At 36.6% G+C, this 24,550-nt stretch overlaps 1 protein-coding gene across 1 annotated transcript in view; it reads right to left on the bottom strand.

Moving 5' to 3' along the window:
• The window catches only part of LOC111155851 (S1 RNA binding domain 1), a 204,471-nt gene that overhangs the window by 77,884 nt on the left and 102,037 nt on the right, over positions 1–24,550 (bottom strand). Inside the window, exons 15-16 of the mRNA XM_022516271.1 lie at positions 21,062–21,153; positions 11,731–11,813 (exon numbers count right to left, since the gene is read on the bottom strand). Of these exons, the coding sequence (XP_022371979.1) occupies positions 11,731–11,813; positions 21,062–21,153 (175 nt within the window). The remainder of the gene's footprint in view (positions 1–11,730; positions 11,814–21,061; positions 21,154–24,550) is intronic.

Below are 24,550 nucleotides of genomic sequence, written 5' to 3'. Positions count from 1 at the left end.
GCAACTAAACCGACACTCTACCATTCATTCACTCAGCAAATACTTACTGAGTATCTACCATGTGCCAGGTCGTGGGAGCTGCGGATACACTGGTAGAAACACCCTGTCCTCACAGAAGGGTTTACATTCCATTAGAAGAGACAGACAGTAAACAAAATAATACAATGATTTCAGAAAATAAAAAATTCTCTGTTCTTCTGGGAGAAGGGGTATAGAACAGGAAGCTCCTACTTCACAGAAAAAGAAAACTATCCAGGTTAGGGGAAGCAACCCCTCCCAGTCCTGCTCTCTTCCATCGCTTTCCAGCCATCCGCCACTCTGGGAGCTTCTTTTCGGAACTCTTGTCCATTTCCTTCCTTAGGCAAGCTCTAGGCATCATCTTGTCAGGCATCTAGCCTCTGCCTCTCAAGCATCTTCAACTTCTCCCTAACTACTTCTACCTCCTTCCTATCAACATTTAAGCACATTCAAATCCTGACCTCCTTAAAAACGTCCCTCCTTTAGGGATGTGTACACACTTGTCTCTGAGTGCTCATCTTTCATTCAGCCTTCAATATGCTTTTATCTGACATCTGCCTCCACCACTCCAATGAAACTATTCTCATTACGGCCACCACCACCATTTTTAAAAAATTAAACATGAAAGCCCATTTTCAGTTTTTATCCTATCTTTATCTTTGTAGTGTTTTAGAATACTGATTTTTGCTTCTTCAAATTCTCATATCCTTTAGATATTGGTATATCCTAATTTTCCTCTTACATTGCATATACAGTAATATGCATTCAAAATACCTGGAAATCTTGTTAAAATCAGAATCTGATTCAATAGGCCTGGGCTGGGGTCCAAGAGGCTTTCAGTAGGGTCTCTTGCTGCTACTCAGGTGTAATCCTCAGACCAACAGCATTGGTATAACCTGGGAGTTTATAAGAAACACAGAATCTCATGCCCCACCCTAGACCAACAGAACCAGAATCTGCATTTTAACGAGACTCCAAAGGGTTTTATATGCCCATTCAAGCTTGATAGCATCTCATCCCAGAATTTATGATTCTATAAACCTGGGAAGTGGGTGCAAGAATATGCATTTCTAACAAGTTCGTAGGTTATATTGATGCTGCTGGTCCAGAAACCACACTTAAGAACCAATGGTTCTCAACATGGCCTGTACATTAGAATCACCTGCAGAATTTTAACGTGCTTGTTGATGTCTGGTCCACCCTCCAAACAATTAAATGAAAATCTCTAAGGATGTGGCCTAGGCTAGTTATTTTTTTTTTTTTTTTTAATTTATTCATTTGACAGAGAGAGAGAGAGAGAGAGAGAGAGAGAGAGAGAGATCACAAGTAGACAGAGAGGCAGGCAGAGAGAGAGGGAAGCAGGCTCACTGCTGAGCAGAGAGCCCGATGCGGGGCTCGATCCCAGGACCCTGAGATCGTGACCTGAGCCGAAGGCAGAGGCTTAACCCACTGAGCCACCCAGGTGCCCCAAGGCTAGTTATTTTTAAAAGCTCCCCTGCTTGATCTTAAGGTTCCTAATTTAGATAAATTAGGGGTGTGTTGTGGGAGTAGTTAGTCTTGAAAAGAAAACAGTATAGGATGAATGCTAGTCATATTATGGTACCATTATAATAACATTCCTTAAACATCAATTCTACCTAACTCTGCCCGGTAAATAGTCACTAGAAAGATAATCACCCACAGTTTTGTCCTTGGCCATATCTCTGAAATGACCATTTCAAATAATAGGACCAAACAAATGATACTTCACTTTTAAAACTCACAGAAGAAAAATCTATTGTTTGTCAAATGAAAAAGACAATTGAAAGATAGTGTTAGAATTTTGTGTTAAAAAGTATTTGAGGGGTACCTGGAGGGCAGAGTCGATTAAGTGTCCGACTCTTGGGTTTGGCTCAGGTGGTGATCTCAGGGTCTTGAGACTGAACCCCAAGTTGAGCTCCACGCTCAAGGTGGAGTCTGCTAAAGTTTCTCTCTCCCTCGGCCCCTCCCTACCCTTTCTCTCTAAAATAAATAAATAAATCTTTTTTAAAAAGTATTTAATTTGGTGCAAAATTAGGGTCTGAAAGATGAAAATTTCAAGGAATATCACAAAGAGAAATGTACTTAATATTAAATGTGGTTTTTTTTCATTTTCACTAAAAATTGAAAATAGCTTTTTTCTGACTGTATAAATCCTTACTGACATACACACGCATGCACACAAGTATAAGAAATTAAAACCAACTGAAAGCCAAAGTCCCTAAGATAAAACGCCTTTAGCATTTGACTAAGATTTCCTGCATCTTTTTATAAAACTATGATTTATTTAACAAAAAGTTATAGTGTATAAGGAACACCATGTACCCACCAAACAACTTAAGAAATAAAATATTATACATATGGTTGAAACAAAATACTATAAATATAGTTGAAACTCCTGGTATACCACTCCCAGTTCCTATTCTCCCATTCCATACCCCACCCAGGGTAACCACAACCATAAATTCCAGTGCTTATTTCTATATTCATACTATATATTATATACATATAATACATACACACATACATATGCATGTATGTATTTGTATGTTGGTATTTACAAATAGTATACAACATTATTTTTCATATCTTAAAATTTTATACCAATCACATAATACTGTACATATTCTGCAACTTGCTTTCTGTCTTAATATATCTTATAAGGTTTATCCATATTAATACAGATAACTCTAACTAGATAATCTTCACTCCCATATAATATTCCACCGAGTATAGTACAGTTTATTTTTCTGTTTTCAGGATGGTGAATACTTTTTCCAAATTTTCACTGCTATAAATAGTGCTTCAGTGATTCTAATAAATACCTTCCTGTGCACATTTCAGGAAATTTTCAAGGCTATATATATATAGCAACAGAATTGTTGACTTGAAGAGAATCCCAATCTCCAACTCTGTTAATGTCCAATTGCTCTCCAAAGACTTTGTACCAGTTTATTCTCCTATAAGTTATATACAAGATTCCCAATGTTCCACATGGTTGCTAACATCCAAATTTTCAGACTAAGTTTTGGCAACCTGAAAGGTTTCCTATACTGGCTTTAGTTTGCATTTCCTCAGTTACTGTGAAAATGATCATTTAAAAAATATTTTTGTCCTTTTTGACTCTGCTTCTGTCAATGGCCTGTTCATATCCCTTCCCTATTTTTCTTTTTTCCTCTTGATTTGTAGATCTTTATATACTCTGGGTCTTTTATAGGTTATATGTTTTGCAAATACCTTCTCCCAGTCTGTGGATTTTCTACATATTATTTTATGATTCAGAGATGTTTTAGATTTTAATGCAGTTAATGTTTATTAATCTTTTCCTTTTATGGTAGTAATTTAAATGTCTTGGGTAATTTTTTTAATCATCCATGATAATTACCAGTTTTAAACACTGTAAAAATAGCTTAATGTTTTAGGAATCCTAGCATTTTGTGCTGCTGTATGAAAACTAAAAGATGAACATGAGTAGAAACTGAAATTGATCTAGCTTCATTGTCCAAGGTCAATGACACACAAAGAGTAAGAAAAAAAAGATAAAGGAAATTAGATATTTCATCATTAATAATTTAAGGCATTACTGGTAAAAATTTCTTCAAATCATCTTCCCATTTCTTTTAAAGATAAATATGGTGTTATACTAGGGTGTGTGTATGTATACATGGCTTATTACACTGTTGGTGATTTCTAAGAACCTGAGAAAACTGAAGTCCATACGTCAACGGAAGAGGCACAATTCATCCTGAAGTGAGGGGAAAAAAAAAAAAAAACACCCGGAATAGAGATTTTAAAATTAAGTTTAAGGAATAATTAACAAATTCTAATAGATGAGTTTATTCATACTCCCAGTCAAAGTCAATTACTTGTTCTTTTTCAGTTACAAAAATGGTTCAGTTACAGTCACAAATGAATGAAATAATTGCAAGGTTAAGTTTGATTTTCATTTATATTACTGGGTAAAGCACAGATTCAAATACAAGCTAGGACGTACAGTTAAGGGACAAGATTGTAAAAACACTTTGGCAAGGAACTCATCTATGTAAGTGATGCCTGATTTTTAGAACAAATTTCCTCTGTGTTTTATTTTTGTGTTTTATCTATTTAAAAATACTGCTTTAGTGTAAGGGGGCAAAAATCCAGGTAAAAGTCATCTAAGTGACTGTCCATGGGGAAGACTCTTTCCTATTATCCCATTCTACAATAACAAATAATTAAGGGATTAAAATATCCGAAAGGATTTAGGCAAACAATATAAAACAGAGGATTCTTACTTTTGTTTTTACAAATACATTTCATAATCCCTCCATGCTACCTATAAAATAGTTTTAAAAACTTTAATAATATCACCACTGAAGAGTTGATTTTTTGTTTTTACTCATAACTGATCCCATAGAGCAGGTTGGGAAATAAGATACAAATTCCCACCTTTGAGGTTTTACCATGAAAAATTCAGCTGGGAAGATGATTTTCCTTTTACAGTGTCTTCTCCATTAACCATAATAATGAGGAATAAAGATGCCGGGATATAGAAAATACACTAAGGGTTCCAAAAACTCATTTTGGAACACCATCTCGTTCTCTAAAATCATCAAATGATCTAACAGGCAGGAAAGGAGGAAGAGGACTGTTTTGTCTTTCCCACTTTACTGTGCATGTTCATTAACAAATGGAGGTGTTAATGAGCACAAAAGTATCTCAAACATGGTGCAAAAAAGAAATAAATAGCAAGTAAATCCAACTTACTTAAGTTCTGCTCTCAGGATATGACAAGGCCAAACTAAACCACACTCCCCATGTCCCACAGAACTCGACAGAGCCAACGCTGCATCATCCTGCTCTCACCCTGGAGTGTTTTCGTGGGAGCAACACCAAGCCACTTTCCAGCAAAGTCTTTAGGGGTCAGTTAGGGATATGTTGTCATTCGACCACATTGGCTGCCTCTCTCTCCAGAAATTATGACAGGCATGCGTTTTTAAAATCAGGTCTCCCCATTTTCTAAGACAAGAACTGGAGTGCTGCCTTTAGCATTTTAGCTGTTATTAAACCAAAAGTATTTTAGTTTCTATTGAAATGATAATATTATAGCTTCTATTATTTCATTTAAGTATTCAACATTCTTTCTTTGAATAGCTTTCATTTTTAAAATCAACAAATGTTTGTCCAGCTACTGGAAAAATCAGAATAGAGTATTAAATCAGAATAAATATGAGTATTAAATTTATACCGAAAGCATTTAGAGGCCCCAACTAAAAAAGAAATTCAGTCCCACTCTGGTTATATCGAAGTCTATCATATCAAGACTTAAAATTAAGTAGGACTTTGATTGGGATATGGACATGGATATGTATTTTACAATTTCTTCCTAATACATATTCACTATAGAAAGTTTGGAAAAAAAAAAGTAAAAAAGGAAATAAAAAACCCCTAATCACACCATCAAAAATATAAATATCAGTCACTAGCCAGGTTTTTCTTCAGTGTAAATGTTTATCTATATTTTTAAAACAGAAATTGGTTTTATTCTGTATCAATAACTTCATCGCAATTTATAAATAAAGACATTGGGGGGGGTATGTGCTATGAGTGCTGTGAAGTGTGTAAACCTGGCGATTCACAGACCTGTACCCCTGGGGCTAATAATGCATTATATGTTTATAAAAATATTTAAAAATTTAAAAAAATAAAAATAAAGAAATTTCTCATGTCATTAAATCCTCCCTGAAAGCCTGTGTTTTTAATGGTTGTATAATATTTCAACTGATGGATATACTATTCTATTGTAGTTGCTTCCAATAATTTTGTTATAACAGCAAACGTGTATATAAATCTTATCAATGGTTCTTAATACCGCCTTAGAAGAGATGCCTAAAGGGAGAACTACCAGGTCAATGGCACGCACTCTTTAAAAGTACATCTTGACAGGTATTGACTATTTGTTAGATATAACAATTTATACTTCCACCAGCTGTGTATGTGAATAATCATTTCACTGTATCCTCACGTACAGAGATGTTTATCATTTTATTATAACTTTACTCAATTGTTAGATTGAAATAATATCCCTTTGCTTAATTTGGGATATTTAAAATAATATCCCTTTGCTTAATTTGGGATAATTTAAAAGAAAAATTTTTATTTCGTCTATGATAAATGGTGCCTAAATGCTCTTTATATGTCTTTTGTAAATGTTTTATTTAAACCAACACATAATTGTATACAAATCAACAAGAAAACACCAAAACCTTAATAATAAAATAGATAGTTGCATACATACAGATTTGTGGCAAATAATTTCTCTAGTTCATCATCTGCCTTTAAATTTATATGTTAAATGACCTAGCAACATACTCCCAGGTATATAGCCAAGAGAAATGAAAACATACATCATAAAAATTTGTATAGAATTTCATAATAGCATTATTCATAATAGCCCAAAAGTGGAAATAACCCAAACTGATGAATGGATAGACAAAATGTTGTATTATATACATACAATGAAATAGAATTTGCCCATAAAAAAGAATGAAGTAATGGGGCGCCTGGGTGGCTCAGTGGGTTAAGCCTCTGCCTTCAGTTCAGGTCATGATCTCAGGGTCCTGGGATGGAGCCCCACATTGGGCTCTCTGCTCAGCAGGGAGCCTGCTTCCTCCCCTCTCTCGGTCTGCCTCCCTGTCTACTTGTGATCTCTCTGTCAAATAAATAAAATCTTTAAAAAAAAAAAAAAAAGAATGAAGTAATGACTTGTAATGGATGAACCTTGAAAATATTAAGCTAACGAAAGAAACCAGTTATAAAAGACCACACATTGTGTGATTCTATTTATATGAAATACCCAGAACAGACATATCTATAGAAACAAAGTAGATGAGTAATTGCCTAGGACTGGGAAGGAGGGGGTGGTAGACAGTGACTGCTAATGGATTCCGGGTTTCATTTTGGGGTGATGAAAATGTTCAAATATTCGAAACATCAATATACTATAGTCTATTAAGATTTACAAAAATCTCTTTCTCTGATTTTTTAAAAAGATTTTATTTATGTATTTGACAGAGAAAGATCATAAGTAGGCAGAGAGGCAGGCAGAGAGAAAGAGAGAGAGAGAGAGAGAGAGAGAGAGAAAAGCAGGCTCCCCGCTGAGCAAAGAGCCTGATGTAGGGCTCAATTCCAGGACCCTGAGATCATGACCCGAGCCGAAGGCAGCAGCTTAACCTACTGAGCCACCCAGGTGCCCCTGTCCCTTGCTCTAATTTTAGAATTTTTTTAAACAACATAGTTTTTGAAGCTATGTTGTTAGGTAACACAGAATGTTCAGGACAATTATATCTTCTTGGGAAACTGTTATTAATATAAAATAGCCCCCCTTGACCTGTTCAATGCATTTTGCCTTAAATTCTGTTTCGTCTGATATTAGCAGCACTATGACTTTCTTTTTCATTTGTGTGGAATATTTTTCTCCAAATTTCTAATTACAAGGTTGCTTTTTTCTTTAGAAACATCTTGCATACATATACAACTTAGAGCTGTATTTTATTTTTAAAAGTATGAGATTCTACTAACTGGGGAATTTAACCCATTCATCATATATCTATCACCTATACTTATTCCTGTCATCATGTATTTTATTTATTTACTATACTTCCTTGTTTTCTGTGTCTTTGTCTGGGATGATGAACATTTAATTTTTTATTCTCATGATGTGCATTAAATATCCTATTTGTGATTATTCTTCATATAGTTCAGATTATGTTTTTCTAATGAAGTATAAAGTTAATCTACATCTTATTTTCCTGAAAAAGAATCTTGTATACTTCATTTTCTTCTATTCACCCATGTTAAGCTGATCTGGCCCAGATTGATATATTTAAAGATTAACATCATAGATAAAACACTCTGAGGCTCAACTAACATTTTACTGCACATGTGAGTACTATAAAGCTCTCCACTGTTTCTTCACCTCAATACTGTGCCTTCACGACACTCCTTTCCCTTCTTTCGTCCCCACTCCCGCTTTTTTGGGGTCAGGAGTATTTTCATAAATAATTCTTTCATAGAAGATTTGTAACATTCCAAAAAGGTAGATCACTGCAGGTCCAAAAATGTTTTTATTTTCTTCTCACATCAAATTGCTGAGTTGTCCAAATATAGAATTATGGGTTCGAATAACATCTTCCTCACACTTCAAAACTACTGCTTCTATCTTCTATTACTTGTTTTTACCAATAACAGGACTGCTTCTTTCCTTTGTAGGTGAACTGTTTGCTCTCTAGAAGATTTTAGTCAGTTCTTTTTTTATCACTAGCATTCTGAAATTTCATATGAAGATGTCTGAGTGTAGATCTTTAGTTATCCTTTTATTCAATACTACTGGGCCTTTTCAAAACTTGTCTGTCTTCAGCATGAAGAAATTTCTTCCTATTATTTCTGTGATTGTAACCCTCCTCCATTCTCTTTATTTGAATTTGCTATGAGTTGAATGTTGAAGCTTTAAAATGGCCTCTGTATCATACAACATTTTATTCATACTGTCCAACTTTCTCAATTTAAGACTGTATTCTAAAGAATCTCCTAGCTCAATCATTCAATTCATTAATTTGTTTTTAAGCTGTGTCCACTCTATTTAGACCATTTGGTTTTTTCCATCTTGACAAGCAGATTTTTTAATTCTAAGACAGCCTTAATTCATTTTATCCTAGATTTGTTTTACATATGCTATAACCTCTCTTTTCTCTCTGTGAATATTAACTTTACTTATTTCAAAGCCTGCTGCTTATTCATTGTTATTTTTTGCTCATTATATTTGGTGCCTCATTTTGCTAAAACAAGTTTTCCTCAAATGTTCTGTGATTCTTAGCAGAAGATCATTTCAGAGTCCCCAACTGTCTGTGTATGCTGTTTTTGTTTACCAGCATTGGAATCCATTGATGTGGGATATGATGACAGGGGTCAGGGATGTGCCAAAAGTTTGTCTTCCTGGCACAAGACTCCTTGAACTTCCTCACAACCAAAGGCTACTTGAAGGATCTCTCAGCCTCCCTCTGGTCTCTGGGTTATACCTAGTGCTTGAGCTTGGATTCACAGGGTGTGGTGGGAAGGGGTCATGATGGGCCTAGTCGTTCCGCATGCACCTCCTTCTCTAACACTACAGGTCCCCTCCCCACTACTTGAACGTGATTCTGGTTTGAGAACACTATTGATCTGTACCTTTTTAAAAAAAAGATTTTATTTATTTGACAGACAGAGATCACAAGTAGGCAGAGAGGCAGGCAGAGAGAGAGAGAAAAGGAAGCAGGCTCCCTGCTAAGCAGAGAGCCCAATGCAGGGCTCGATCCCAGGACCCTGGGATCATGACCTGAGCCAAAGGCAGAGGCTTTAAACCACTGAGTCACCCAGGTGCCCCTGATCTGTGCATTTTAAGCTGCAGCTCCATCAGGTTTTATTTTTCCATGAATGTGATTCTTTATTTTTACTATCTCTCAGGAATTCCTAAAATTTCCATCCACCAACCCTTTTTTTCCCAGGTTATCAACTTACTCATATGTGTTTATTATATGGATACAAATACACATGTGCACCTTCTCTGTCATCTTTTTTTTTTTTTTTAAAGATTTTATTTATTTATTTGACAGAGAGATCACAAGTAGGGAGAGAGGCAGGCAGAGAGAGAGGAGGAAGCAGGCTCCCTGCCGAGCAGAGAGCCCGATGCGGGGCTCGATCCCAGGACTCTGAGATCATGACCTGAGCCGAAGGCAGCGGCTTAACCCACTGAGCCACCCAGGCGCCCCGCTTCTCTGTCATCTTAAAGAAGGTGGAATCATGGATATGCCAGTAATAGTGGTGGCAGAACTAAAGGATATCATAAGCTCAGCTTACCATCTTGATCACTTTCTCAGTGTCATTATTTGCAGGAAAGTCTGTACTCCAATGTTAATATGGCTATTCCTTTATATCTCAGACTTGCATATCCAACTTCTATTTGACATCTTTTGGATTTCTTATAGGCATCTCAACTTAACATGTCCAAAACTGAATTACTGATCTTATCACCACCAAATCTGTTCTGTCAGGCATCATCCACATACTAGGACTCCCGGAGCAAACTCCCTTTCCTCCACTTATTATCAAGTAGGCCTTACAAAACAGATCTAACTGCTTTCCATTTCTACCGCTATTAACTTTGTCCGAGCCACCACCATCTCTCACCAGAACTAGTGTAACAGCCTCTGAATTGGTCTTACTGCTTCTCTTCTTCCTTTCTACGTCATTCTCCCCAGATTAGCCAGAGCCAATGTTTAAAAATACAAATCAGATCATAACATTCCCTTGCTTAAAGCTCTTCCATTTCTTCTTACTGCTGTTGGAACGATGAACTCTTTCATGTTAAATGCTGTATCTCTGAAGAATCTGGAGGCTAAGTTTCTGCTATTTACTAAAGACTTCTTTGTTGTCAATAGCTTATTAGCCTGCCTTGGTTCTATGAGTTTGGCTTCTCCTTTTCTTTTCTTTGTTCTACTACCTTGCTGAGGTATTCCATAACTTCGTCTTGAATTAATACAGTTATAATTCCTCTTAACTAAAATACCTATGTAATAAAACTGTTAAAGTTATACTCTTTAAATACTAGGCATTTTTACCTAGCTATATAGCTAGATCTACCCCTTCAGCAACTATCCTTCCCAAATGAACGAGTCAAGTCAAAGGTGTAGGTGTCTCTTAGTCTAATTTGCTATAAAATGGGAATACTCCCAGTTAAATTCAATATGTGACAAGTTAGTCTAGGCTTGTCAATGTGTGAATCTGGGTAAAAATCCTAACTACTCTGGGACACAGCTTCCTTTTCTGTCAAATGAAGGGGTAGGGTTATATGATTTCTAAGACCTCTTCTATTTCTAGTGGTCACAGATCCATGCCCTAATACATTTCTTAGAGAATAGTACAGAACCTATCATTCAAGTCCCATGAAAATTATACAAAAGATAGTATTTTATTTCAGATTCTAAAAAGACTTTCATTGAAAAGAAAAATAATTCAACTTGAGGTTTCTGAAGACAAGATATCATGGATTCACTTTGCCAAGATTTAGTGTTGTCCTCAATTGCCCAATGAACACACACACAACCTCAAGAACTGAAAATACAGTGATAGTAATAAGCGCCACTACTACTACTGCTACACAGTAACAACTGAAAGGCTCTTACTGGATAATGGATAGATCATACTGGATAATGAGCAAAAATTCATTATAATAATCAAATAGAAATAGGAACCAGAAAAAAAAATAAGGCACAGTAGGTACCAAAGGCTTTTTCCTGAAAGATCAATAAAGATCAATATTTCATACTGGCTTACACAAAGAACCAACATACCCCCCTTGCTCCATTTACTCTCTTTTTTTACAATAATGGTAAAGGGAGAGGCTCTCTGGATTACGTTACTAGTCTGATCTAATGTTTTAATAGTCTTTAAATATGACTACAGTCAATTCTAAATCTTAATCCAAACCATAAACACCAAAAAAGGAAAAGAAAAAAAAGAAAAACTCCCCCCTTCTCTAATAACATAACTCCTAACTACCTTCCCATCAACTGTGTAACCTCTGAAAATGGGAAGGTATTCCCACCGACACTTAATTACTATGCCAAGTCTGCATACTATTGACGGGTTTCACAAAGTAAATGACCCACACTGCTTTACCTGGTACATTCCAACTCCAATGTGCTTCGGCTCGATTTTCACCAGCTCAGCTAATGGGTCTTGTACACGCCTTGCTATGGAAACTGAAAAAACAGAAAATAAGTATGGCTTAATGTGAAAAGCAGTATCCAAATAATAACTTAGTTAGGCCTTCATAATTCAAGTATTTAATTCCTTCCTTCTTCTCCCACACAAAGAAACCAACAATTTGACTAAATTTCAAAGTTTCCTTTTTTCACACAAAAGAAGTGAATGCAAAATTTCAGGATTACTTTTGTTACCAGAATCTGTAGGCATTCCGGAGCACAAACAGATCGAAAGGTTAATACATCTGGAAAAAGAGATGTAACACTTACTTGCTATACTTAAATAATCACCTGTTCATTCTTCAACCAGAGCACATCAGCGCACCTCACACTTTAACGAACAAGTCAATATTTGTTTCACTTTTAAATAATCCTGCATTATTATGACATATATTTGCAAATCAAATATGTTATTAGGACTAGGGTCCTGATAGTAATGAGTAATGGATGGAATCATACCTTACTGCAACTGGAGACTGAGTCAGTTGGCTCATGAACACACTTGTATTGCCTTAGATGTCATTGCAAGAGTAACTGTGAAGTGATCTGAATCTCAGCTGCTTGTCTCTGAACACACTCACTCACAGTTCTAAATCACAGCCCTTTCCTGACCATAACAATCCACGGTCAAGAGGTCTGAGTTAGCTTCCAACATCCCTTTATCTGTTGTCATGTTTTTACTTGGTCATCATTTCTCATCTTTTTCTTACGAAATGGTAACAAAATTTCATACCTAATTTAACTTATAAGATAGATTTAGCTGGAGAAAAGAAATTTGGTATGAATATTAAGGATACGTCCAAGGGTAGCTCTTTTTTTTTTCTTTTCCCAAGTGGTATAGTTACATTGGGTCAACAGCTTTCATTTTCTAAATGCGAGAAAGCTAGTCAGTGTCATCTTCTCACACAGAAAGTTGGATGAAATATAAACCCATTCAGTGAAAACTTTAAGGCCATCAAAGGAGATCCCATGCCTGTTCTTGTGTTATTAAACTGTTCAAGGTCTGGCAACAGAAGCCACCATTTGCAAGTGACTATCAGATCCTCCTGTCACTGATTTGTACAACCTCTTCATCAGAGACAAGCTCTACTCTGAGCATTCAGTCCACTGCATGGACATTCAAGTCTTTTTCATGTATTTTATTATTACTTCTCACAAACAGTGACAATGGCAGCTTGCAAAGCCAGCTTAGAGAGCAATAAGCTGGTGTCACACAATCTGCCTATTTCCCCACTGAAGAAGATGCAGACTCTAGGCTTCAAGGCCGTCACATACATTTTCTTGTCAAAACTCGCAACAGGTTAATGAGTGCAAGTGCTGCAGGTTACAGGGGAGCTGCTTCCCCCAGTAATCACATGTATAATTACACAGTGACAGTAGATACCACCAGGGAAACATCTGATAGTCTCTGGAAGGAAAGATCATTTCTTTATTCTAATCTTCAAAAATATAATCCAATAAGACTGATTTTCACATACATACATTGCCAAAATACTTTCAGGTTAAAAGCAAAACAAAACAAAACAAACAAAACACAACAACCCACAACAGAAAACCAAGTGAAAGACACAGGCATCAGAACAGTCACTGTAGGAAGGTACCAAAAATTAAAAAAACAGGTATTAATAATAGGTAAATCTCTCAAATCTACCCCTCCAGGAAAACCCACATTACGAAAATCTAAACTTAAAAACTGGTTAGAGCAGTTGCATAATTTGTTAAGTGTGAACAGGTTTCTTTTTTAAAAAAATTTTTTTTAAGTATAGAAAAGGACTTTAACCTATTTTCTACCTGGTTCCTCCTAATAGGTTCACTGCTAGCATCTCCTTTGTTCATACTGATTTGCTAAATGACAGTTTCTAGATGATACATTAATTCTCCAATAAGTCCTAAGAGCCTCTGGAGTTACAACGTCCCCACTAAACAACCTCTACATAGACCCTAATGTTTCTAGAATTGGTATTTTGCTTTCAGATGCTACTCACTCTACAGAGCATAAAAACTCAAGCAAGCATAGAAGAGATCGAAGATAGGAGAAAGAGGAAAATGAACATTGTTCATCTGAAGGATGTTCATTGTTCACGAAGGAGGAATCTAAACACGGTTTAAAGGAAAATTGGAAAGCTGTATGTCCAGACTTTCAAGAGAAGATGGTGCTGGCAGGATAAACAAGAAAGGAATTAACAGTAGTAATGCACACCCGTAGGTTGAGAATGATCGGGCTGACAAAAGATTCCTGAAATTAGGATACAGATAGGTAGCTCAGGTAAAAGAAGTCTTATAGAGTGCTGACATAGAGAACAAAGACAAAGGAAGAGTCATAGCCCAAAAGTTGAGGGCATGTGCACATTGTGAGACAGAGAAGAAAAGATGGACACAGTGAAAGAGGGTGAAACTAAACAGTGAGGAAAGTAGCAACAGAAGTAAAAAAAAAAAATTCTAGAAATGTTTAGCATAGTAACCATATGTCCGCAAATTTTTACTACTGCGTGGTATATATTCAAGAAAAATGAAAACATATGTCCACATAAAATTTTGTATATGAATGTTCATAGCAGCATGATTTATAACAGCCAAAAAAGTGAAAACAACTCAAATGCCCATCAGCAGATAAATGGATGAACAAAATATGGTATACCCAAATAATGGAAAATTATTTGGCAATGGGAAGGGATGAAGTGCTGATACATGCTACAGTGTGAATGAACTCCGAAAACATTATGATAGTGAAAGAAGCCAGTTACAAAAGACCACATGTTGTAATGATTCCATTTATATGAAATGTCTGCGGTAGGCAAATCCATAGAGACAGGAAGTAGATCAGTATTTATCAGGGGGCGGGGGAAGAGGGCAAGGAGGACCCACTGCTAATGGGTGCTGGGTATCTATTTGGAGTGATGAAAATGTTCTAAAATTGGATAGTGGCGATGGCTGCACATTCTGACTATACTAAAAAAACACTGACTTACACACTTTAAAAGGGCAAATTTTATGCTATTAAATTATATCTCAATGAAGCTGTTATATATTTTTTCAATGTAGTATATCCAAGCATATACCAATACTATTTTGCCCACATGATGTCAATATATCTCTATGTCACTTTTACTATTCACCATTGTTCAGAAAATTCTAGTCAGTACAACTGGACAAGGAAAAAAAGATGGTATCATTACTGAAAAGATTTGATGGGTCCATAATCAAAGGAGTGAGACTGATACAAAGCGAAGGTCAAGCAAAGCTTTATTTCGCGCCAAGCATCAAGAATCAAACCGACCGGTCAGGGCCGCCTCTTACAGAGAGGGTGACCCCTCTCTGCCTTGCCAACTAACTTTTAAAGGGCAAAGGCCATGTGGTTGAGCCTGGCCACACACAGGCGGCCAATGAGATTGCAACACACAGAGAAAGCTGCCCAGTCATGCTAGGTCACACACAAGTGACCAACTGAATCACAATTTACCCTATAGTAGATATTTGAACTAGCCTATCACCTTGGTCAGAATTGGCGCCCGAAAGGTGGGGCCCACACTCCTCAGCAGCTAGGGAGACAGTATGTGTGCCCCACTGATTGGATGTCTCCACCTGGCCTGACCCACCCTTGTATTTAGGCTCTGTTACCTGGGACTGGTTTCCCGGACTTGCTTTTAAGTAAGTCCCCTGGGCAGGGAGGGCAGGGTCAGTTTAAGTTTTACTGCATAAACAACAAAATCACTGTTTAACTGGATGGCATCAATGGCATCGCTCTGGCTAAATAGGTCCTTACAGATTGAAACTAGATTACTATTTACTGATGATGTTCGACTGCTTTAGAAAACCCAAACAAGTCAACTGAAAAAAGATCAGAACTCAGATTTCAATTGGCTGGTTTAAAAACACCCAGGCAGGGCGCCTGGGTGGCTCAGTGGGTTAAAGCCTCTGCCTTCAGCTCAGGTCATGATCTCAGGGTCCTGGGATCGATTCCCACATCGGGCTCTCTGCTCAGCAGGGAGCCTGCTTCCTCCTCTCTCTCTCTCTCTCTCTCTCTCTCTGCCTACTTGTGATCTGTCTGTCAAATAAATAAAAAATTTTAATAAATAAATAAATAAATAAATAAAAATAAAAACACCCAGGCAATAACTGATAGAGTACCATATGCCATCAACAACCAATAAGAAAATATTGTGAAGGGCAATCCATTTACTCTGTGTGTGTATGTGCGCTGCCTGTGAGTAATAAAGTGTACAGAACTTGGATGAAGGTGCCAATTTAACAGAATTTCAATTAAATGGCTCCAAAGTGTATATGGAAAAAAGGATATGCATAAGAAAAGTACAATTAAAAAAAGATTAAAGCAAGTCACATCATAAGCCACCGTAACTTGAGAGTCTTGCACTGTGGCAAAGTGAGACCAAGGAAAAGAGGACTAAAAATACACATAGGAATTTCATCTTTAATATACGGTAATCTGTTAAATGGTAATAATGTAACTCAGTTTGGAAAGGGAGACAACTAAACCGCTACTGAACAAAAAGTTAAGCATTAAAGGAAAAAATAGGTTAGTTATACCCAAAGGAGAGGCGAGAGACTGAGTGCTCTCATAGGTCCGTAAGCAGAGCTACCTCCTATAGTTAGGCAGGATGTCTCGTGCACAGACCTGCACAACCACATGACGTGACCCTGAAAGCAACACCCCCCTCATTCAAAATGTATTTTCTATCCAAAGGAGAAAAAGGGTTCTATGGGTTTTGGTCTTCAGTACTCTGAAATATCTAGAATCTAAAAGCCATTCTAAAGCAAACAAACTTAATGCTTGAAAGACTGTACTAAACTGCATTCTCCTAAAAATTTACCTTATTTTGTTATCTAGGAATATCAAAGTGAAAATTTTTATTTGTAAAGGCCCATACTCCCCTCATTTTCCCCTTCTCCTTGCCATCAGACTTAAGACATAAGACTTTCCATGCTGTTTTTTCATTCAGCAATTCCAAATAAGAATTTTTTCATTATAAAACTTATTAAAATGTTGTTTCAATAAATGATCTTGATCCCCTAATTAATAATTTCATTTTTGAATAAGAAGCAGACTAATCTGTTGGCCAGATAAAAATATTCTTTATCTTAATTGTAGTGTCAGGGGTTGTGGTAACCTGATTAGTTTAAGCTTTTCAAAATTCACAGATAAATTCAAGAATTCACCTAAAAAGGGTGAATATTACTTTATGTCAAGTTCATTTAAGTGAATAAAATACCTTTCTTTTCTCTAAGGATGTAAAAGTTTTCCTTCCTTCTATATAGTCTTTACTTCCTCTCAGTGGCTTTTGCACTACCGCCACATCTGTCTTCAACAGTGTTAAGTCTCCTCACATGATAGGTGACCCTTGACTGTCCACCAGGGCAAGGGTACCAAAAAGCTGACTGTAAGTGCTTTGCCTAAATGTGAAGTTTATCAACTGTGGGCTTCATTTTATGGTGATTTGGCTCATTTCTTGTGGACCTCTGATCTCAGTTTCATTAGGTATTTTCTCTTGTGCAGGTCAGTCTTCCCCTATCTCTTGCATGGAAGATTAGGCTTAAGATCTCTACATCAGCATGTAAATAATTATTTAATCTGTCTTTTTTCAGCAGCTATCCCCATTATTATGTATAACCTGTGTCCTCCAGCAGAGAGACTATTTAACCCTCTCCAGAGGAAAAAATCTCCAGTCTTCTACAAAGATGAAAGAAGGAGAATCACTCAACTGTGTGGAACAGGAGATCTAACAATTTTGGTTTTTTAATTGATGTGAAATTCACATAACATACAATTAACTATTTCCAAGTGTACAATTCAGTGGCATTTATTACACTTACACTATTGTACACACCACCACTTCTACCAAGTTCCAAAACGGTTTTAGTGCCCCAGAAGAAAACCCCATACCCATTAAAGTAGTCCCTCTTCATTTTCTCCTCTTCCCAGTGCCTGCTTTCTGCATCTATAGGTTAGCCTTATTCTAGACATTTCATATAAATGTAACCATACAGTACGTGGCCTTTTGTGTTTGGCTTCTTTCACTTAGCATGTTTTCAAGGTTCACCCACGTTATGGCACACGTCAGTGCTCATTCTTTGTTGTGACTAAAAATAATAGCTTGTTGTATGGATATATCACCTTTCGTTTATCCATCCATCCAGTGATGGACATTTGGTTTGTTTCCAGCTTTTGGCTATGTGAACAGTGCTGCTACGAGCACTGCGTACACGTATTTGTTTGAGTCCTTGTTTTCAACTCTTTTGAGTATATACTGAGGAGTGGAATTGCTGGGTTAAAGGGTATTCTGTGTTTAATTGCGTCCAACTGCTTTCTACACAGAACTTTCAATCAATCCTCTCACTTAGGCCTACGTGCAGCCCTCCCAAGATACTTCTAAAGGTAACTTGGTGCATGCATTTCCTGAACCTATAAGGCTTCCATGATCATTTCAGATTAGTTCCTGGTTTTCTACCTTTCTGTGTTAGTATTCAACTTTCTCAAGTTGGCTAGATCACTTATTATTCAGCCATTTGCTTTCCCATTTCAAAACGATTATTGCTGTTCTTTCCTCTCCCTTCCTTGCCCTAGTAAGTTTGTGCCTTCTTTCCATCACGCTACTGTCACTTTTATGGGAGTTCAGAAGGGAGTAAAGGAATACTCAATCTTCTATTTTAAATCAGAAATCCATAATAAACATTTTAATATGACCTACCTACTATTCTATCCAATTTAAATGCCTCTCCAGTATAATGAACTTATTATGGGGGACTGTAAGAATATATAAGGATAACCTCTGCTCTCAGTAAGCTGACAAACTGGTCAAGAAGATACAGTAATATGAACGTTATCTTCTTACATATGTTTAATACTGCATGAATGTTAAGGTTCTGTTATATTCTGCTATAGTAAACTTATGGAGGGCTGAAAAGGAAAACCCACACCCATAGGTAGGACAGGTCTCATATGAATTATAAAGTCATCCCTGCCATCAATCACTAGAAATGAAGAATTGAGGAAGAAGTGAACTCTAGAAAACCTAGCGTGGAAACTCTGACCTTCTTTCAATAATTGCTTCCAGGATCAGTTCTTGAAGGCTCAAAATGTCTATGCGGATGTTTTGAGTTGACAGGGATCAACATAGTCATTGCCAGGTGAAAGCAAGCTGAGACATAGCAGGAAGGCATACCTGCAGTGAATCCCAAATTGAAGACACAACCAGACTTTGGAATCTGAGTAATTCGGGCCATATAATAATTCTTCTTTTTATTATCCCCTATTTTCAGACAGTCTTGTTGGAATGTTACAATCTTGTCTCACCTGTAACACCGTTGACAGTTACGCACCCACATAGGCCAGTGGTGAAGAGGAAACAGCAGCCCCCTTAGCAGGGGGAGGTCTGAGAGACTGCCACTCCCTAGGCAATATTTCTTTCAAATGTTCTTTTGGAAGATTCCCTTTCAGTGCCAACTTGAAAGGTTCTGAATTGAATTTTAATTTATTTTTTGACAGAGAGAGAGTGGGAGAGGGGCAGAGGGAGAGGAAGAGAGAATCTTAAACAGTCTCCACACTCAGTGTGGACCCCAACGTGGGGCTCGATCTCAGAACCCTGAGATCATTACCTGAGCCAAAATTAAGAGTTGGACACAACTGACTGAGCCACCCAGGCACCCCTGAATTTTATCTTTTAATTTAAAAAAGTATCCTTTTATTATACAAGTACACAAGGATTATATATGCACTTATTGATTATGTGGACACTTTAAGCCTTGGTTTATAAGAATAAAACAAAATAATCCTGGTAATGCATTTACCACAATGTTTCACCTATATTAAGTGCTTTAAAAGATTAGTATTAGCAGCTCCCACTATGATTACTGTATCTCCTCCTACTACTATTACTGCTATTGTTATTACAAGGTCAGTACCAAAAGAGCACAGGCAAGCAGGCAGAGACCACACTGAGCTGTTGTGATAGGAAAAAGCCTCACAGAAGGACCAAGATTTTGAGCTGGGATCTGAGTTTGAGAAGATCATTTTAGACAGAGGATATCATGGAACAAACAACTGAAGGGAAACTATAAGCTCTTTTGAATGTAAGAAATAGGTTTTTAGCCTCAGACTAATGCAAAAATTTTCAAATATGTATCTCCAAGTATAGATTTCAATAACAGCCAATGAAACCTGATGAGAATATTTAAGGAAAATTTTACTTTTTTAAAGATTTTACTTATTTGAGAGAGAGAGAAAGTGCACAAGAACACAAGAGAGGGTAAGGGACAGAGGAGGGAGAAGCAGACTCCCTGCTGAGCAGGGAACCCAATGTGGGGCTCTATCTCCAGACTCCAGGATCATGACCAAAGCCAAAGGCAGACGCTTAATCAACTGAGCCACCCAGATGCCCCTTAAGGAAAAATTTTAAATGAAAAAGTCCCTTCTAACAAAGTAGTCTAAATATCCCACTATCACACAGAGAGATGCTCTACCAGATTTAATAATTTGCTTATAATACAAATTACTTTCACTAGATGTATGAAAGTATCTCAATTTCTTCACACACAAGATTTTAACTATTCCACAAAACAGAAACCAAAGCAACTTAATACAACTAAAATCAAAGCAGGCTGTGTTAAACATTAATGACTGCCCCATTAGCAAGATAAGAGAAACTGATCATTCGACAAATAGCAAGAAGCTGTGCGTGTTTATATATATTTAGGTTAATATATTATTTTTTTGTCAATAAAAAGCTGTAATAAATATTTTGTAGTAGTAATAAGAGATCTGGAGTATTTTATTAATTTTATCATTAATACTTAAGCACCTAATTTTACTAAAGATGTTTTGGGCTAATTTTTTATTATACCTTTCTTTTTTTTAAAGATTTTATTTATTTGACAGAGAGAGAGAGACAGTGAGAGAGGGAACATAAGCAGGGGGAGTGGTAGAAGGAGAAGCAGGCTCTCCACTGAGCAGGGAATATAATCGAGGCTCCATCCCAGGACGCCGGGATCATGACCTAAGCCAAAGGCAGATGCTTAACAACTGAGCCACCCAGGCGCCCCTTAATATACTCTTTAAAAACAGTATTCTTCCTCTTCTTTTCCATAATTTCAACTACTATTCCAATCAACCATTTTCTTCCTAACATGCTAATTTGTATGCATATATCTTCTAAATTTTCTTGCTTGCTAAAAATAAAAGTCCTTCAAAATATCAAAACCACACACCTTTGTGATGGCCCATAGTTTCTTACCTGCACTTCTCAAATTAGGGTCCAGCCCTGGCATCTCTTTGTTAGCTTCAGGGCTGACACTGTAGATTGACGCCCCTGCTTCACTGACGATACTGAGAAGAAAGAAAAGGGGAAATATGATTTTCCAAACTCTCTCCCTGTCAAAGAAAATTAATGAATAAGACTGGGCATTATAAGAAAAAGAACTGCAGTGCAAAGTGCTTTCTTTATATTTCAGTGGTACCTGTAGCATATAATTTTTCATAAAGTGATCAAGTAAGGTTTGTGTTCTTCACAGAGGAAATACACAGGTTTAAATCCATAACAAATTCATTGAGTTGTTTCCTGTCAGTAGTAAGGACACAGTTTATAGATGAACACAATGGACCCTTTCCCCTAATACAAACTTTGAATTTCCAGAATATACTGAGATTCTCTTCTGTTCATAATCTGTTACTATGACTCCCAACTGAATTAATCATTCTAAAGTATTATGGAGAACACATACATGTGAGTGGATATGTGCACATGTGGGTATATAAAAAATCACTGCCATAAACACTGCCATGATTATTACTCAATTATAATGAACAACCACAAATGTGAAAAGGAAACGGATCAGACAGGATATTATCCCACTTCTTTTCAGGAGGGCCTGAAATCATCCTTTTAGTAAACTTGAAGACTTTCACTTCAGGCAGGTATTAAACCATTATTTAATCAAAACATAACACACATTATCCTTTCTTCGGCTCCAAATACTTTTCAAACCACGGTGGGAACACTCTTTTACAGTGGACAAGTATACAGTGGTTGACATCACTACTTCACTCCTTCAACATTTTTAAATTACAGGTATTCTTTTTTTCAGATTTTATTTATTTCTTAGAGAAAGAGACACGTGTGAGCACATAAGTGGGGGGAGGGACAGAGAGAGAGGGAGAAGCAGACTCCCCACTGAGCGGGGAGCCAGACACAGGGCTTGATCCCAGGACCCTGAGATCATGGCTTGAGCTGAAGTCAGACACTTAACCAACTAAGCCACCCAGGTGCCCCTAAGTTGGAGGTATTCTTTATGACATAATATGCAAAGGAACATTATCTACCCGAAGTATTCATGATACCTGTGGCTTTACCATGAGACCAGCCAGGTGTCAAGACTCAAAAGCAGAAACATGTTTATGCTTTTTAATCCACTCTTAGAAACGTCTTCCTTTCTCTGTTCCTCAATATTTACTTTAATTGTGAGACAAGTTTAGTGGGTAACTTTTAACATATTGCCTCACTGTAACAGCTGAACACTGATAAGAAAAGTGTGAAAATAGTTAGCTTGCTACCCAACTTTGAAGAATTCTTGACTGAACTTTGACAACAATTATAAGCCATCAAGACTTCAGAAGATTATTTTGGGGAATATGAAGATTTTATGTATTTTTTGCAACCAAGTCTACTGTCCTAAATTTCCTAATAGGAAAAATGAACACTCTGTAATTGTTTACCATCATCAATACTACCATCATCATACAGAAAGAGGTAACTGAGTGCATATTACACACAAAGTACAAAATCAACCACTTTATAGACTTTATCTCATTTAATCCTTTTATGGGGATTTTTTTAACAGATAAGTAATATGCCCAAGGTCACTTGGTTGGTAAACTACTGAGTTGAATTTGAACCCTAATCTGCTTTAAACCTAAGTTACACTCTTAACCAGCACACACAAACAACTTCTGAATAGCTTTTTTTTTTTTTTAAAGATTTTATTTATTTATTTGACAGAGAGAGAGATCACGAGTAGGCAGAGAGGCAGGCAGGGAGAGAGAGGAGGAAGCAAGGCTCCCCGCTGAGCAGAGAGCCCGATGTGGGACTTGATCCCAGGACCCTGAGATCATGACCTGAGCCGAAGGCAGAGGCTTAACCCACTGAGCCACCCAGGCGCCCCTGAATAGCTTTAAACCTCTCATTAAAATGAAAACCCATACTGTTGTGCTAAACAATAAGTGTAATAACACCTTTTTACGGAAAAACCATCTTCTTCCTTTCTTATGTGTCTAAGGTAGAATCTAAAGCACCTAGAAGGCCAAATATATTCTACAGTTTCAAATATGCACTTTAAAATTAAAAGGTAATTGTGCTTTTTCTCCAAAATAAGATACAGATTCTGCTTAACTTCTACTATGTAATGATGAAGGAGAAAACGTAATGTCAAATAAAGCTTGAAGTGAAGAAAACTCTTAATGTGGCATAACAGGATGTTAAAACCAACACTCTAGAAGGGATTTTTCAGTTCCATTATAGTGGCAGTTTCTAACCAGAGGCCCATGATCTTCTGGATAGGGAGAAACAGGATTAACTAAAACTGCATACAAAATATGGTGTCTATGCATTTTTGTCTAGGAAATGGGATTATAGTTTTCAGTGATTACTTAAAACCCATAACCCCTCAAAAAGTTAGGAAGCACCATCACAGGGTAAGAATATTCAGTCACTGGTCATGGAAAACTGGTTTCAAACACAAATCAACAGTCTAACAAAGTTTTTTTCTTGAAAAAACCTAGAGTATCCATGAAGTATAGGCTGGACTGATTATTAAGGGAAAGAATATTTTAAAAAATTTCACCACAGATTTATTTTCTATCATTTTAAAAAGGCTTCAAAATTGCCACTGTTAAGTAAAGGGTAATGAAGTGGTAAATAAAAATTCCAGTTAACTGTGGCTTTTAGCAGTTTGGTACCTGAGAATTTGCTGGGTGATTCACTGTCTCTTGGAAGTTATAATTCTCAATAGACTGAGGGAAATTGTTGCAAAGAAAAACACTCAGATAATAAATATTCCTCCAAATACCACACTGCCACTTCTTTTAAACAGAGGAATACAAAACAGATGTGACACACTGCACTGAAATATTTTAGATTAACGTTAATATTAAATCAATACAAAACGTAGTAAATTTCATATGCTTTAGTTATTAGATAGCATGGGTCCAATAAACAGGTCACTTCTAAGCGTAGAACAGAATGCTCCAATAATCTAAATGAACAAAAAAACCCTCAACACTGATTTCTTCAATATACAACATATAAGGACCTAAGAAGTTTATGTGGCAAGAACTAAATGAAACAAATCAAGCTGGGAGTGGTGATGATTTTTTTCAGGAGAATTTGCAAAGAATAAGTGTTTATAATGCTCCCACCCCCATTTTGTTCATTCCCATTTGGATGTCAAAGATAGACACTCAAAAAATATGCTAGATTTTCTAAGCCACTTTCTGTTTATTGCAAGTTTCCCAATAAGCTATGGAAAAGTATTCCAATTATCTCTAATATATTTTGAGAAAAGCAAAAATGAACTTTACATAAAATTCAGACAGCTCACGATTTAATAAATATTACATTCCACAAAACTAATTTTTCTCAGATGTAAAGAAACTGGGTGCATAATCTTAGCAATTTGATTACTTTATTTATTTTGCCATAAACCAGACAAGATTCTGAGCAGAATTTATT

The sequence above is a fragment of the Enhydra lutris genome, unplaced genomic scaffold (assembly GCF_002288905.1).
Source record: "Enhydra lutris kenyoni isolate GAN:26980312 unplaced genomic scaffold, ASM228890v2 scaffoldscaffold44, whole genome shotgun sequence".
NCBI classification, from domain to species: Eukaryota; Metazoa; Chordata; class Mammalia; order Carnivora; family Mustelidae; genus Enhydra; species Enhydra lutris.
Note: the sequence above shows the minus strand (reverse complement) of the source record. Positions and strands in the feature narration are given on the sequence as shown.